This window comes from Rhodnius prolixus, unplaced genomic scaffold (assembly GCF_049639745.1).
Source record: "Rhodnius prolixus isolate KJV_2025 unplaced genomic scaffold, Rpr scaffold_4, whole genome shotgun sequence".
Classification (NCBI taxonomy): Eukaryota; Metazoa; Arthropoda; class Insecta; order Hemiptera; family Reduviidae; genus Rhodnius; species Rhodnius prolixus.
This window is the reverse complement of record NW_027411614.1, coordinates 35,358,549-35,372,782: the sequence shown is the minus strand read 5'-3', so window position 1 is coordinate 35,372,782 and position 14,234 is coordinate 35,358,549. Positions and strand designations below refer to the sequence as shown.

The 14,234-nt window shown below is 34.2% G+C and overlaps 1 protein-coding gene across 2 annotated transcripts in view; it reads right to left on the bottom strand.

The window, feature by feature from the left end:
* The window catches only part of nrm (neuromusculin), a 380,564-nt gene that overhangs the window by 159,270 nt on the left and 207,060 nt on the right, over window positions 1-14,234 (bottom strand). For both annotated transcript variants that reach the window (XR_012459736.1, XM_074132269.1), the window contains exon 5: window positions 12,289-12,447. Coding sequence is in view for 1 of the 2 variants with exons in the window: in XM_074132269.1 (XP_073988370.1) it covers window positions 12,289-12,447 (159 nt within the window). In the remaining variant the exon portion in view is untranslated. The remainder of the gene's footprint in view (window positions 1-12,288; window positions 12,448-14,234) is intronic.

Genomic DNA, 14,234 nt, shown 5'->3' with positions numbered 1-14,234 from the left:
TATTTGTGGGTCGACGGTTTGTCAGCGGCCCTACTTTTGATGTATGGCACCAAGTCCTTTGGGAGCTTACAATAAAGTGAATATGATGTATCTCAAATGAAAGAATAGTTCTTAAGTAAAGACTTTTCCAACCAACAAATCCCCGCTCTGAAAACAATTCTGGCCGTATCCGGGGCCAAATTGGAGGTATTAATCTTAAAGAAATTGATTTTATGCAATAACAGATACCTAACTCCAGTCACAAGTCACGTAACTATACTTTTCCTCTCATAAGGTCAAAGAAATCAAAATATTTTGCTTACCTAAAAGGTAAGACCTCAAAATTCATACAGCACTTGATATCTTCACCCCTTATGCTAAAGACGACGTGCTGGGACTGAAAGACCTACGTCTATTTTCCTCCTTCTTTACCGCTGTTCCCATCAGCATAGAATCAACAGGTTGGCGGTAAAGCTCAAACGACTACAAGTGCTGACCGGACTATATATTTGCAATGAGTTTCACAGTTGCTTCAGACATATTTTGTTTCGTTCTCTCCAGTACCTTTTGTTTTTCTTTCTTGATATTACCAGTCTTCTTTAGTTTTCTTTTCCTTTGTTTTGGGTCAACGGTGTTCTTTCCTTATTTTGCTTTCTATCAATACTTTCCTAATAAAAAAGTATGAAGTCTATTTTTCTACTACTATGATCGTAACTATGATTAAACCTACTCAAGTATGAGAATGTCATCTATGAGCACGTATTTACACCTATGAGAATGTCATTGTAGAATTGTAGTAGAATAAGCAGTAAACCAGATTGGTACAGCATTTTTAAAAAGTGGCCTCTCATTGTCCAACTGGTTTTTACAATTTTGTGACGTTTACTCGCCAATTTGTTTTTTTAAACTTGACCATTTACAGCATTCTATTAAAATAATTCTGATAAAATGAGGTCAGAAATTAGGAAATAATGCCAGAAGTGCAGAGAAGAAGAGGGCGTCCAAGAAAGACATGGATAGAGGTTATACTGGAAGGAATGACCGTGAAAGAATTGGAGGAGGGTCATTCGAAAGATGGTGATAGGGAATTTTGGGAATTAGTATATGAACACTGTTCATGAAAAGGCAAAAAATAATTGGTTTTGATCAATTACAATGAATATATTAGTGGCTTCCAGTTCTTGAAGGATCTTAACGTACTTATCTTTGTATCACATTTTTTTAATAAAACACAGGAAAAAGTAGGAAACCATTCTAAGTCGATAAGACCAGATGGGGACCACAATTATTGGTACCAAAATCAGTTAAAAGAAGCATTATTTACTGAGTGATTTGATGCCCAAAAAAGGTTGATTTTTAATCTTTCTTTACCAAGAAATGGAACATCCGACTGGGTCGTTCGTCTTTATATCATTTAAAAAACATAGGAAAAGTCGGAATGCAGTCTTAGATTGGCCAAAACAAGTTTTAAGTTTATAGATATAATATTTAGTTGGATAAAATGTATTATACTACAAGTTACGTAAATGCTATCCGAGGGGAAGCGTCAAACTCTCCATCTCACATCTACGAAATATCGCATCATACAGACCACTATGCAAACAACTTCAAACATTCCAGGCACGCGGTACACCACTTAGTCCAGGTTACAGTCATTGAAAGTCAATCCATTAATATAATTAACATTTCCACCGCAAAATAGGTATTTTGTTAAGAGAAAATTTGTTTTATTAAACAATATTTTGCAAATACAATAACACAGTCGCTTCGTGCAATAATATAGGGCGTATTAGTGGTGAAATTTATGTAAACATTATGCGCCAAATCAAATACAATTTAATTGTGACGTAAAATTTAGTATTTATTTTAAATAATATTTTAACGAATAAAGCAAATTATCAAATGAATTATTGTAACAGTAGCACATGTTTTTATTCGGAATCTTCGATTTTCCGAATCCTGCAGCCCTACTGAAAGAGATATTATGGATGTATTCTTTTAAATCCTTGTATTATTAACATAATTTAATTTACTTTTCTTTACTTTATACAGCTGACTTAATTTAAGCTCCCCAGGCCTTATTCAGTCAAGAAAGTTCTCTTCTTGAGAGCACCTTATCTTCAAAATAACCGAGTCCATGACAATAGCTCGCATGATTTTCACTTAATACCGTTTTTTAAGGTCTCAGGACACAAATTGTACTAAACTTCTTTAAAAATCTTGCTTGGCTACACCATCAAAAAAAAAAAGTAGAAGTAAAGTAATTGCCTATTTTTTCAGGCGAGCTTTAAGTCCAACTACCTTAGGTGACGTGGGCAGAGGCGACTAGCAAACATACTTTACTGTAATTTTCTTTTATTAACCATAAAATAAAACCCAAGGTCTGGACAGGGAATCGAACTCAGTACCACAATACATATTAGCTTTATAGGTCTCGCCTCTAACCGTTCGGCTACCGTGGCGCCTACTCTAAATAAGCTTGCGACTTATTTAGAGTAAATAAAAAAGCATTAAGATCGTGGACAAATCAAGTTTTAACCAAAGATATCAAATTTCGAGATTACCTGGGTCCAAAAACGTGGTTTTTAAAAAATTGGAGAGAAAGGGGAGAGATGCAAATCTGATATCTGGTGGCTACACCATCATTCTACAGGTTAAGCAAAATAGGCAATAATTTTGAGAAAACTCAGATGAAAGCATTTTTTCTCCTCTCGAAATTGACTTTTCACTGAGAACTATATCAAATAGAAATGAAACTTTTGAACATGGAGATCATACGATCATTAGAATCAGTTCGATTCATTCTTTGATAGACAGACGAATTTTTCACCTAATTATGAGCGCATGTTTATGCACGAGCCACAAGCGTAGACAATTTTATCAATCTAAGTACGAATAGCCAATGCAATAATAAAACTTCCACACGTGTAATTTTTCTACAATATTTCTGATTAAGTAAAATCATACAATTTTGAACAAATATATCACAAAAAAACCTCAGAAATTACCAACTTTATTCAAAGAACTGAATTGAAGTAATGAAAATGATCTGGTTGAATGACTAAACATTTTCGTGACGAACCTTGGAACCGCAATCAGGAGATAATATTTACTGATTATATACAATTTACTAAATAACAAGACTCGGGGATATTCTTTTCCAATTCTCCTAGGAAAAAGCCATTACATTATTAAGATATTTTTCAGGCAAAAGAAAAGGGACATGTATATAATGAGGTCATGTTTACATTTTTCTCTGATTAAATTTTTCCAAATATAGAATAATGTTCTATAATATATTTCTTATCATATTTACAAAATATCAGACAATACCAGCAAAGCTTGTTTAAAAAAAAAAATGCCTTCTTCGACTTTAAAACCAAGTCGCCAAAAAAATCGTCCTCTTTCCGAAAGGAATGTTTATTAAGACTGACACTATCCTTTCAAAACTGTTTTCGAGATTACTCTTCAAATTTCAAATATATACTACTAGACACTTATGAGTAGATCATAATTCTTTACTGACAAAAATGCTAAATGTGGGCACCAAACAAAGCTGCTGAGTTTACAAATAGAATTAGTCCAGTAAAGTAAGTAAGTTTACTTTACTTTACTTTAATAAAATATTGTGAAGACGGAACAGGCATGTTGCCTAATCCCTGAAGTGCAGAAGAAGAAGAAGACTTTAGTCAAGTATAAAAAAAATAAATTGGTTACTTAATATGTGTAATCCTATCGGAAATATTCAACGGTTTAGCCCTTTAGTGATACCAGATTCGAATCCAGCTTGCAGCACCAATTTTGTTGGCTAGGACAACTTGCTATATACAGGATCCTACATAGCTCACAATCTCGCGAAGACCATCCTTAACACTACGTAATCGGTAGAGGATGGACACTATTCTGGGGTGTTAGTCCCCTGAAATGTCTTTGCGAGCTAAAAAACTTGATGTAAACATACCTAATTAGCAAACAAAATTGGACCATTTGCTCCCTTAAAGAGTTAATCAATTAGTCTTCAAATGAAAACATAAATAATTAAGTATTAATTTGTATAAGTAGATTTCATTAAAATAGCTTAAAAATACATTTTAACGATGTATGCTTAAAAAAGCTTTAAAGACTTTTCAAGTACCTTATTTAGCGCAAATAAAGAATTTATATTTACTTTGTGTCATAATCTCTGCCGAAAAAGTAATATTCAATTAGCAACTTGAAAGTTTCTGCTTCTTCTATTCCCTTACAGTGGCTTAATTACATTTTAAAATGCTGTAAAATTAGAGAAAACCCGTTTTTATTAAATAAATTTCTATTTAGGTGTGTTGAAATAAGGTTTATAAACTTCTCGCTAAAGATAAAGGGGGTCTGAATTATAATTAATCTTCTCTTAAGCGAGTTTATTCTAATTAAGTTGGAATTCACCTTTAGCACACTTTACCTTGTGTCCACTGTAAAGCAACAGAAAGCACCTTGGGGAATGAAAGCGGAAGGAACGAAGGGGGCTACACCAGGAGATAGTCCTTGTTTAACATTTGTAATAAAGGAATTAGAAGGGTTGGTTTAGCCTGGTTAGAGATGAAGACGTGGCCCGTTTCATTAGGTAATGGCAGCCACCACCTCCTATATAGATATACACCACACTTGCCGCTGCTCGTGCCCGGCCACTCCTCCCATTTCAAGCTCCAACCATTACCCGGATTATTGTCTTAAGATGTTGACATCAACTATTCATGGCCACCTACCAAGCTTTGGCTCTGGCCCGCTCATCTCCCCAACCTTTCAAACCAGCTTCTCATCCACATAGACCTCCTTATCTACTAATGAAATCTTGATTGTCTTTCGTCCAATAAGACGACCCACTCGTGGCCAACACTGTTTCTCCTTCACTGTTTTCTAGCTAATGCTGCTACGTGTCTTGTTTACCATTACTTCATCCAAACCAGTTTCAACATTCGCGAAAGATATGGAGAAAGAGTCTAATTAAAACTAGGTGTGTAATGAGACAGTACCTGAACTGGAGAAATCGCCTAATGATTCCTTATAAAAGTCCTATGGCCAACCTAAACTTTATCCAGTACAACTTGCTTTTAAAGTTGGTAACAGCCAAGGAGGTTACAGCCAATCTGGGCTAGCAAGGAAAAACAACAGTGTAGGCCAACTATTCTCTGCCTGCGCGTTATTATCCTCTCCACCGTACAGCTTCACCCTTCACATTCCCTAACAATCTCTTGCCCTTGGAGCTAGTAAAACGTGTACCTAATTCACCCTATTCCACTTCTGTTTAAACCTATTCGCTCTCTGCCTCCCTACATCCAACTTGCTTATATTTGATGGTGTACGCTCTTAATGTCTTGTTCGATGGTGGAACAAACCGTTCTCACTACCTACCGGCAGAAACTACACAGGCTAGGGGTTGAAACATACGATTCAATCTCCTACAATTCCTAACTGTTACGCTCACCCGATAGAGGGGTGAATACCACCCTAAGCCCATTTCAAACGGATTAATGAAAGCTACGTGATTGCAGAAGAGAAAAGTCATTGAGAATTTATATTCTAAATTCAACTGAGAGCTATTGGTAATGAGCTCTACCAATAATAATGATTTACAAATACTGTTTTCTACTTTTTATTCGCTTTGAAATAATAATAATAAGGAAGGTATTAGCTTAGTTTTGGTTAACGTACACTAGATTCCAACGCGGAAATCCATGGTTTCGAATCCAGCAGCTGGCTCTTATATTTACCATCTAGATGCTTCTTAAAGCTCATAATCAGGTGATGGAAGTGTTGTCTGTAACGAAAGAACACCGAAGACTCAGTTTACTAAGAAAAAAACATTCAGGCCCTAATATCGTCAGAAGTTGACGCACCATATATAATAATAAATAACTGTTATTAAATCAAAAGAATTAAAACTTTAGTTTTAATAACAGATGAGTGATAGTAAATATGTACTACTTATTTTTGCAAGAAATATAGTCCTAGCGGATTATCTGCGGATTACAAAACAGAAACATTCAAAACGAATCTGATACCAAACACTAAATTATAAACATGCTATTACAAAATAAGACAAATATAATGCCGATAATAAAACGAAACTATGATTCGGTCTGTTTTTATAATTAGAGGGAGATAGTCAGTTTTCAATCAAGCTAATGAAATTCTGTTTTAACTTATCACTCTGTCCACATCACATAAAGAGATATTAAGTAATATAAAAAGCAGATAGCGTTTGCATCAACATTATTAATTAACTGATGTATTCCACAGGTTTTTAAACATTTTATTCCTCAAAGTATGATAATATAGATAAACTAATGAAGAATATTTTTAGTCTTTGACACTGTTAATGCAAGAAGAAGCTAGTATTAGCAAAGTATATGGGTAGTCTACACGCTAACAAACTTCAATATTTTATGCAACTAAACAAGCTATCAACTCGTAGCTGGCATCAACATAAAATAATTGAAAAACAGAGTGGAGAATCTTAAGGGAAATAAGGAGCGCCTTAAGACGTAATGGAGAAAATTAGCATAATGTCGCAAGATGCAGGATCAAATTGGAGGAGAAATTTTGGGATTAATGATTCCCCTTCTGACCTTTTTGAGAAATATCAGCATAATTATAAATTCACAGAGGAAGTGGTTGTAATGTGGAAGCCTGCTGGTATTATGGAACTCTATAATATTTGACAGTATCTGGCTCAAACTGTCGCTAGTAAGCGGTAGTGTGCAAAGCAGGTGGTTGGTTCAGTTGCTACTGTATGTTCATTTTGAAATTTTCAATTTTATTTTTATCGATTCTTGAAAACTTAAAGTAGTTAAGTTCAAACTATTATTTTTGTATTGTTATCAAAATGGTGGTAGTTATCCGCACTATATATTAGTTCAAAGGAATGTATTGCAGTGATTTTCATTTGTGAATCAGTTTTCATGTCTCCCAATATAATAGATAGCGATGTTTGATTTATGGAACACCCACGGGTACTGGTAATATGGAACCCTGTTCCACACTCGCATCAGTTTCCATATTGCAAGCATTCCTAGCAAATAATTTGTATTTCTGCGGAAAAAAAGAAAAATAATCTAAAATGGGGCTAAAAAAAAAGCTGCAAAACTATTCATTGTATCTAAACCCACTCTACGGCGACTTGCAATAAAAATACTAAGGTGTTCCATATTACCTGCACCTCAAGTCAGAGGAACCACTTTCCACTTTTTCCATAATATTGAATGATGCTCATCTGGTGGTTGGAGGAGAGTAAATTTGAAGACAATAGTGCAATACTAATATATAAAGCCAATAATTACCAGAGAAAGCAATACCATTTTTTGGAACTTCTAGCATTGGTAAATCAAAAACAAAGAAGGGTTCCATATTATCACTACTTCTTCTAACAATATATTATAAAGGCATAAGTAGAATAAAAATTAGTACATCTCAGATAAAATTTACGGTTGCTTTTATTGCATTTTGAAGAAAAGAAGAATGGGTGAGGATGAATTACAGTTTTAGACTCCTTAACAAAAACTTACAGTTTAAAAAGTTAAGTATAAGGGTTGATTAAACGCCAAAAGGTACACAAATCAGCTAGTACCCAACATTTCATTCAAGCTTAGTTGATATAATTTAAGTAATTTTGCTGCATTAACTTTTCCTTCACATTTTTTAGAATTTATTAGATGTCACAGACCCTTATGCTGGCCAGTTCGTTCATAATATTATTTGGTTATAATTATGATAAAATGTATATTATATCTTCGTTTTTAAATAGGTACTTTATTTTAACTCTATTCCAAATTATTCTTCTGATTTATCTTTAATATGCCCTTTATTCTGAAGTTGTCACATCTTATACATGCATGTTAAAGTAGAAAAAGACAAAGTTAGAGTCGGCTACTGTTTAAATTTGAATCACGGAGGATTTAAAACAATATTTCAGACTTGAATTCGTCTTACCGAAATATTCGTGAGCACAAATAACACACAGTTAATAACAAGTAGATTATTCAACAACAATTATTCATTTCTCAATTGTAATTTAATTTTACTTATAGTAAAATACTGGAATAATTAGCTGTCCTTAAAGTATGCAATACTTATTTATTTTATATTACATAACATATATATAACATTGTGAGAAGAACAGCTACATTGAGAGTGTGATTGAAGAAAACTATATTATTTGCGATAAAGCCAGATAATTATTACCTATTATTATAAACGTTTGACTACTTCATAAAATAACAATTACTTTAATCGAAGAATAAACTTAAACAGACGATTTTTATTAAAAATAAAATAATCGAAATCATTGATGTATGTTGGTGTAAGCATTTTTTTAAAAAAGTTTTTAAATTTTGTAGCCTCGTAATTTTTTTTATTTTTTATACCGTTTTCTTTTTAACCTGTAATTAATAGTTGGATTATTATAGATTAATAGATATTAAAGTCAATCTACAGTGCTACTTGAACAAATATTTTGTAGATGAAAATGGCCAGCATAAGGGTCTGTGACATCTAATAAATTCTAAAAAATGTGAAGGAAAAGTTAATGCAGCAAAATTACTTAAATTATATCAACTAAGCTTGAATGAAATGTTGGGTACTAGCTGATTTGTGTACCTTTTGGCGTTTAATCAACCCTTATACTTAACTTTTTAAACTGTAAGTTTTTGTTAAGGAGATTTTTGTACCTTTTGGATAGATTTTCATTTTTGTCTATTTTGCTAAGTTACATATCTGCTTTACTGCTTTTTTTAAATTAGGAATAAGCAATTCTATCATTATAACCTGATAAGGTGTTAACTACCACTGGAGAGATCTTTTTAAAGAATGATTATAGTTGCGGTCCCCAAACCATCCTCAATAACAATTTTTTTGAGAAAGCCTTTTTATATAAAATAGGAAGGTATTTGTACGTAAAAAGCAAATTTAAACTGCGATTTCAGACCTTCCTTTTAAGAGGAGTAAGAAAAATAAACGGGCGATTACAGTACTTCTCCCTAAAATGCAAAGATTTTGAATCGAACAACAATTCATTAATGTAAATAGGTTCACCCATTGATAATTTTAACGATTGCAGTACTTCCTCTTAGTAGGTGTAAGAGCATGATGGCACTTCACAGTCATGTAGAGGAGCTTTAATCACTTCTTCGTGCTAAATTTTATCAAAATCGGACAAAGCGTTATAGAAATATTGGTAATAATAGTTTTAGAAACGGCCTTACTTGGGTGGGGCAAACTCCCCTCCATATGAGGCATAGCGACGAGACTTTTAAAGTGCAAATCTGTACAAATTTCGATTCGAATGACACTTCATTCATGAAAATCAGTTCACGTGTCGATAATTTGAAACGATTGCTATACTTCCCCTTAACTAGTGTAAGAGCAGATCGTCGCTTTAATGTTACATAGGGGAGCTCTAACCCCATCATCCTACCAAATTTTATCAAAATCGGGCTAAGATTTACAGAGTAATTAGTAATAATAATTTTGAAGGGGGCCTTACATAAAGGGGGCTAACTCCTCTCCCATTCGGTGTACAGCGTCGAGACCCCCAAAAGGCACATCTACATAAAATTCCGAATCGAATGACACCTCATTCATGAAAATCGGTTCGCGCGTTTAGGCGCTACGCAGTTTACAAAAAAGGTAACAACAACAACAACAACAACAACAACAACAACAACAAGAAGAAGAAGAAGAACAACAACAATTTCTGAAAAAGCCGTTTTTGCTCATTTTCAGCAACTTTTTTCTCGAAACCTATAAGATCTGGGTTGTTGCAAAAAAATTACAGTCATAAAGGAGGGTTTGCCCTTTAATTTAAAGAAAATTTGGGAATTTTATCTTTAGTAGAAAAAGAGAAAAAAATTGTCAAAGTTGGGTGTTTTTCAACGTTACGCTTTTTCGTGCACTTTTTGATGATCAAACCTTATACAACTGTCCTACCGGACAGTTTTAATACAGTTGAAGAGTTAGCTAGAAATCGAGGAGTGGTTGGTTCTACAAGTCTTCTTGTGGCTGCGGTGCCTAGGCATAGGACCTGTCCCGCTTTCGTAATCTTAAGGTCACTACACAAAACTCTAGTACAAAGCGTAAATCTATCTTTATTGATAGAGGCAGGGATTATTTATTACAGTAAAAGATATATTACTTATATATTGGGTAATCAATTGAAATAACTACTTTAGCAGTCAGAAAAAAAAAATAATTATATATATATATAAGCTACAAAATAATGGTCGGGTAACAGAAAATATCGAGCTGTTAAATCGTTTGCAGCAATGCGAAAGGGAAAAATAATCTGACATATAAAGTGAAGAGGCGCTCTCTGGTGGCAGCGGTAGCAGAAGGGGTTGGAATTCTAGCGGACACGTCTCCGGCTAGACCACGATCGGACATAATAAAGTGGTTGTCACGCTTTGCCCAATTTCTCCTGTCTCAATCTATCCCCTTCTATGTCACTTGACAATTTGTACGACAAGGCAAAACAGACTAGGAACCTTTTAAGGTGGGGTACAATTCAATTATGAATGTCCTCCGTGTCGGCCTCCAATGAATGTGATTATGAAGAAAATGGTTACCACTAGGTTGTTAAAGGGTGAACTATACTCTACATCCACTTACTTCAATCCCTACTCATCTTCCAAATCATACATTCATTCAACTAATAATAATAATCTGTCGTATTTCTCGAACATTCCTTGAACCTGTCCATCGTCACTGCTTGGGTTAATCATCTCCCAGTTATTCGAAAATTCCAGCAAGCAAAATTTCTCAGCTGTAACCTTTCTAATATTGCACATTCCTCTAACAAAAAATACATTTGACTTAAGGTTTTTAATAACCTTCCTTGAAAAAACAGGTTATTTTTCAACTGCACTAGATAAGTTTTTGTTAACATATTAATGAATGTACAAAAATGTGAGCATTATGTTAAGAACAGCGTGCATACATTGGTTTCTACAGCGGCCAGCCAGTGAGACAGCCTTCCTTAAAAGGCAATTAGGTTGTATAACTAACTGGCTCTCTTACTAGAAAGCCAACTATTTTATGACGATCGCCATTTGCGGCAGGATCTGTAACTGTATAACTATAACACATATACGTATAAGGTTCAAGTAGAATACCGACAGTTTAAGACTTCAGGAATGATGTCCTACCACACACATTCATGTTCAACAGCTAATTATTCATATTAATTAAGTACAAATGATCATACTTACTAATTATAATACTAATCGAATGCGGAATTTAAAGACAAAAAATAAAAAACTTATGACTATACAGTTTAATGAACTAGGCTATCAAATCGAGATCCTACACCAATCAAAGAATGTTTGAAAATAATGACCAATTATATTTCTTTTTACGTTTCATGATTTCGTTGCAATATTTTTGTCTCTAGTTATTGTTGGATCTTCATTCTCTCAATCTTCTATTTCAATTGCAATACTTTGAAAATTTCCTCCATAAGTTTTGATTTAAAAATAGTTACCAACTAAAACTCCTTCTTTTGTTTAATATAAATTATAAACTAATTTTACAGCATACTCTACTATTAAGATCTTTTTATTCATTTTTGTATCATTTATACTTTATATTATTTATTTCTGAGTATATATCATTTTCTCATTTTTTTTTATTTGTGTATAAGTTATAATTTCAGTTGTAATGAACTGAAGCCATGAAAATGATTCTTTAAAAGATACTCTGTTGTCTTTTCGTATTACTTACTTTTTTTTGAAGGCCAACATATAAAACGCATAACTCTTATGTCAATGATCAAGTCTATAATTAGTTTTTAAAAACTGTTCAAGGAATATATGCACATCATTCTCCTGTTTATCTAAAACTTCCCACAAGCAAGGTCTAGGAAAAAAATAGATAAAAGAAATAGAAAAATGAGCAATAGCGCAGGCTAAAATGAAATCAGTGAATGACACCATATCACGAATTTAAAACAAAAAGTCAGTTAAGAAATTACAATATTATTGGACCAGGTCTATTGCTAGAATCTATTTTCGATAAGAATAAAATAAACCTTTCCGTTCAAACTTTGTCTTTGTAAAAATTAAAGAATTTAACATTTTATTTTATTCAGTTAATGTTCCAATAAAATTGAAGGAGTAAAAAGGACTTCCACAATTTATTTTAAGAACCAGCGACCAACTTTGACAATTTTTTTGGTTCTTAAGTTTACTTGCGAAGCCATAACTTTGCTATGATTGCAATTAGTCGATATAAATTACTTTTCTTTTTTTTTTATATAAAATTATTATACTATATCATATTCACCATCAACTTCCAGCTGCAGAAACTTGGTAAAATGGCCCTCGATGGTTGGATGGTAGGCTCTGCACTCGAAGTTCACACCAAGATCTCCTCTGCTTACCGATATTCTAACACTACTGCGCCCAGAGTCCACCGATTCACCAAGATCGTCTAGATAGTCACCTGTTCAAATAAAATAAATGTTATAAATTTCAACTTCAACAAAGATTTCCATTAGGATGTACTAAAATGCTAAAATATAAAATATTTAAACAAAATTTAATCGCGAACAAATTAATTAATGAGCATGGACAAATAACGGCAGAAGTGATGTCTGCCAAATGACTTGTTTAATTGCAGAAATTTTACAATAAATCTCCATTTTTTTTGTCCCCACACTTTGGTGTAGTAAAATAAAAAACACAAGTTCGATTATCCATCTTACTAGTTGGGGGATTGCATAAGGGGGAATTGGGAGAGCTAGAGCTAGTAGAAAATTCAAAACATGCACAAAGGTTAATTCAGGAAATGTGAACGGAGAAAAAAGGGTTGGCGTACAGAATAATAATTGAAGTCAGCGAAGTTTGTGGTAGAGACATATATGAATGAAATATTAAATATAATGAGTGTATATTGTGAAGAGTGGCAATTCCACTGAAAAGTGTTAACGACCAAACTTTATGTATTCTACGATGGTCATTTGAAAAGTCCGTGCCAAAATAAAAACTACTTAATTTTTGGGGATAAACCTTTTTTATTTTTCAACATAGTCTCCTTTTAGGCTTATACACTTCGTCCAACGCTGCTCTAGTTTGTTGATCCCTTCCGAATAATAGGATTTGTCCAAGTCTGAAAAATAGCCATTCGTTTCTGCAATCACCTCCTCGTTTGAATAAAATCTTTTTCCCACCAGCCATTTCTTCATATTGGGGAACAAATAGTAGTCCGAGGGAGCCAAGTCTGGAGAATAGGGGGATGTGAAACGAGTTGGAACCCTATTTCCATTAATTTTGCGACCACAACTGCTGAGGTGTGAGCTGGTGCGTTGTCGTGATGAAAAAGGACTTTTTTGTGGGCCAATCGTGGGCGTTTTTCTTGCAGCTCGGTTTTCAAACGGTCCAATAACGATGAATAATATGCATCTGTAATAGTTTTACCCTTTTCCAGATAGTCGATGAGGATTATTTCTTGCGAATCCCAAAAGACAGTCGCCATAATCTTTCCGGCCGAAGGAACGGTCTTCGCCTTTTTTGGCGCAGATTCTCCCTTGGTAACCCATTGTTTAGATTGTTCTTTGGTCTCAGGAGTGTAGTGATGTATCCATGTTTCATTCACAGTGACGAAACGACGCTTAAAGTCCTGCGGATTCTTCTGGAACAGCTGCAAACCGTCCTTGCAACACTTCACACGATTTCGTTTTTGGTCAAGCGTGAGCAATCGCGGCACCCATCTTGCGGATAGCTTTGTCATGTCCAAATGTTGATGCAAAATATTATGTACCCGTTCATTCGAGATGCCCACAGCACTAGCAATCTCACGCACCTTCACTCTTCTGTCATCCATCACCATATCATGGATTTTATCAATGATTTCTGGAGTAGTAACCTCAACAGGGCGTCCAGAACGTTCAGCGTCACTTGTGCCCATATGGCCACTCTGAAAATTTTGAAACCACTTATAAACTGTACTAATCGAAAGTAGTGTTTAATCAACACACGAAATTCTTTTTCGTCCATTTTTTGAAAATCACTCGACTTCCTCGATTCAAACGAATGCCAAACACAAAGAAATAGACCGATCTGGCTGAAACTTGGTGTGTGTTCTTCCAAGAGATGCTACTAACTAAACATAACCTCGATACGCGCCAGTAGTGCTATCTCTCTGACTTTGCACGGACTTTTCAAACGACCCTCGTATATCTCATCTCCAGTAGTCAAGCTTAGTTGTCTTTTTAGTCACAAATTGTAGCT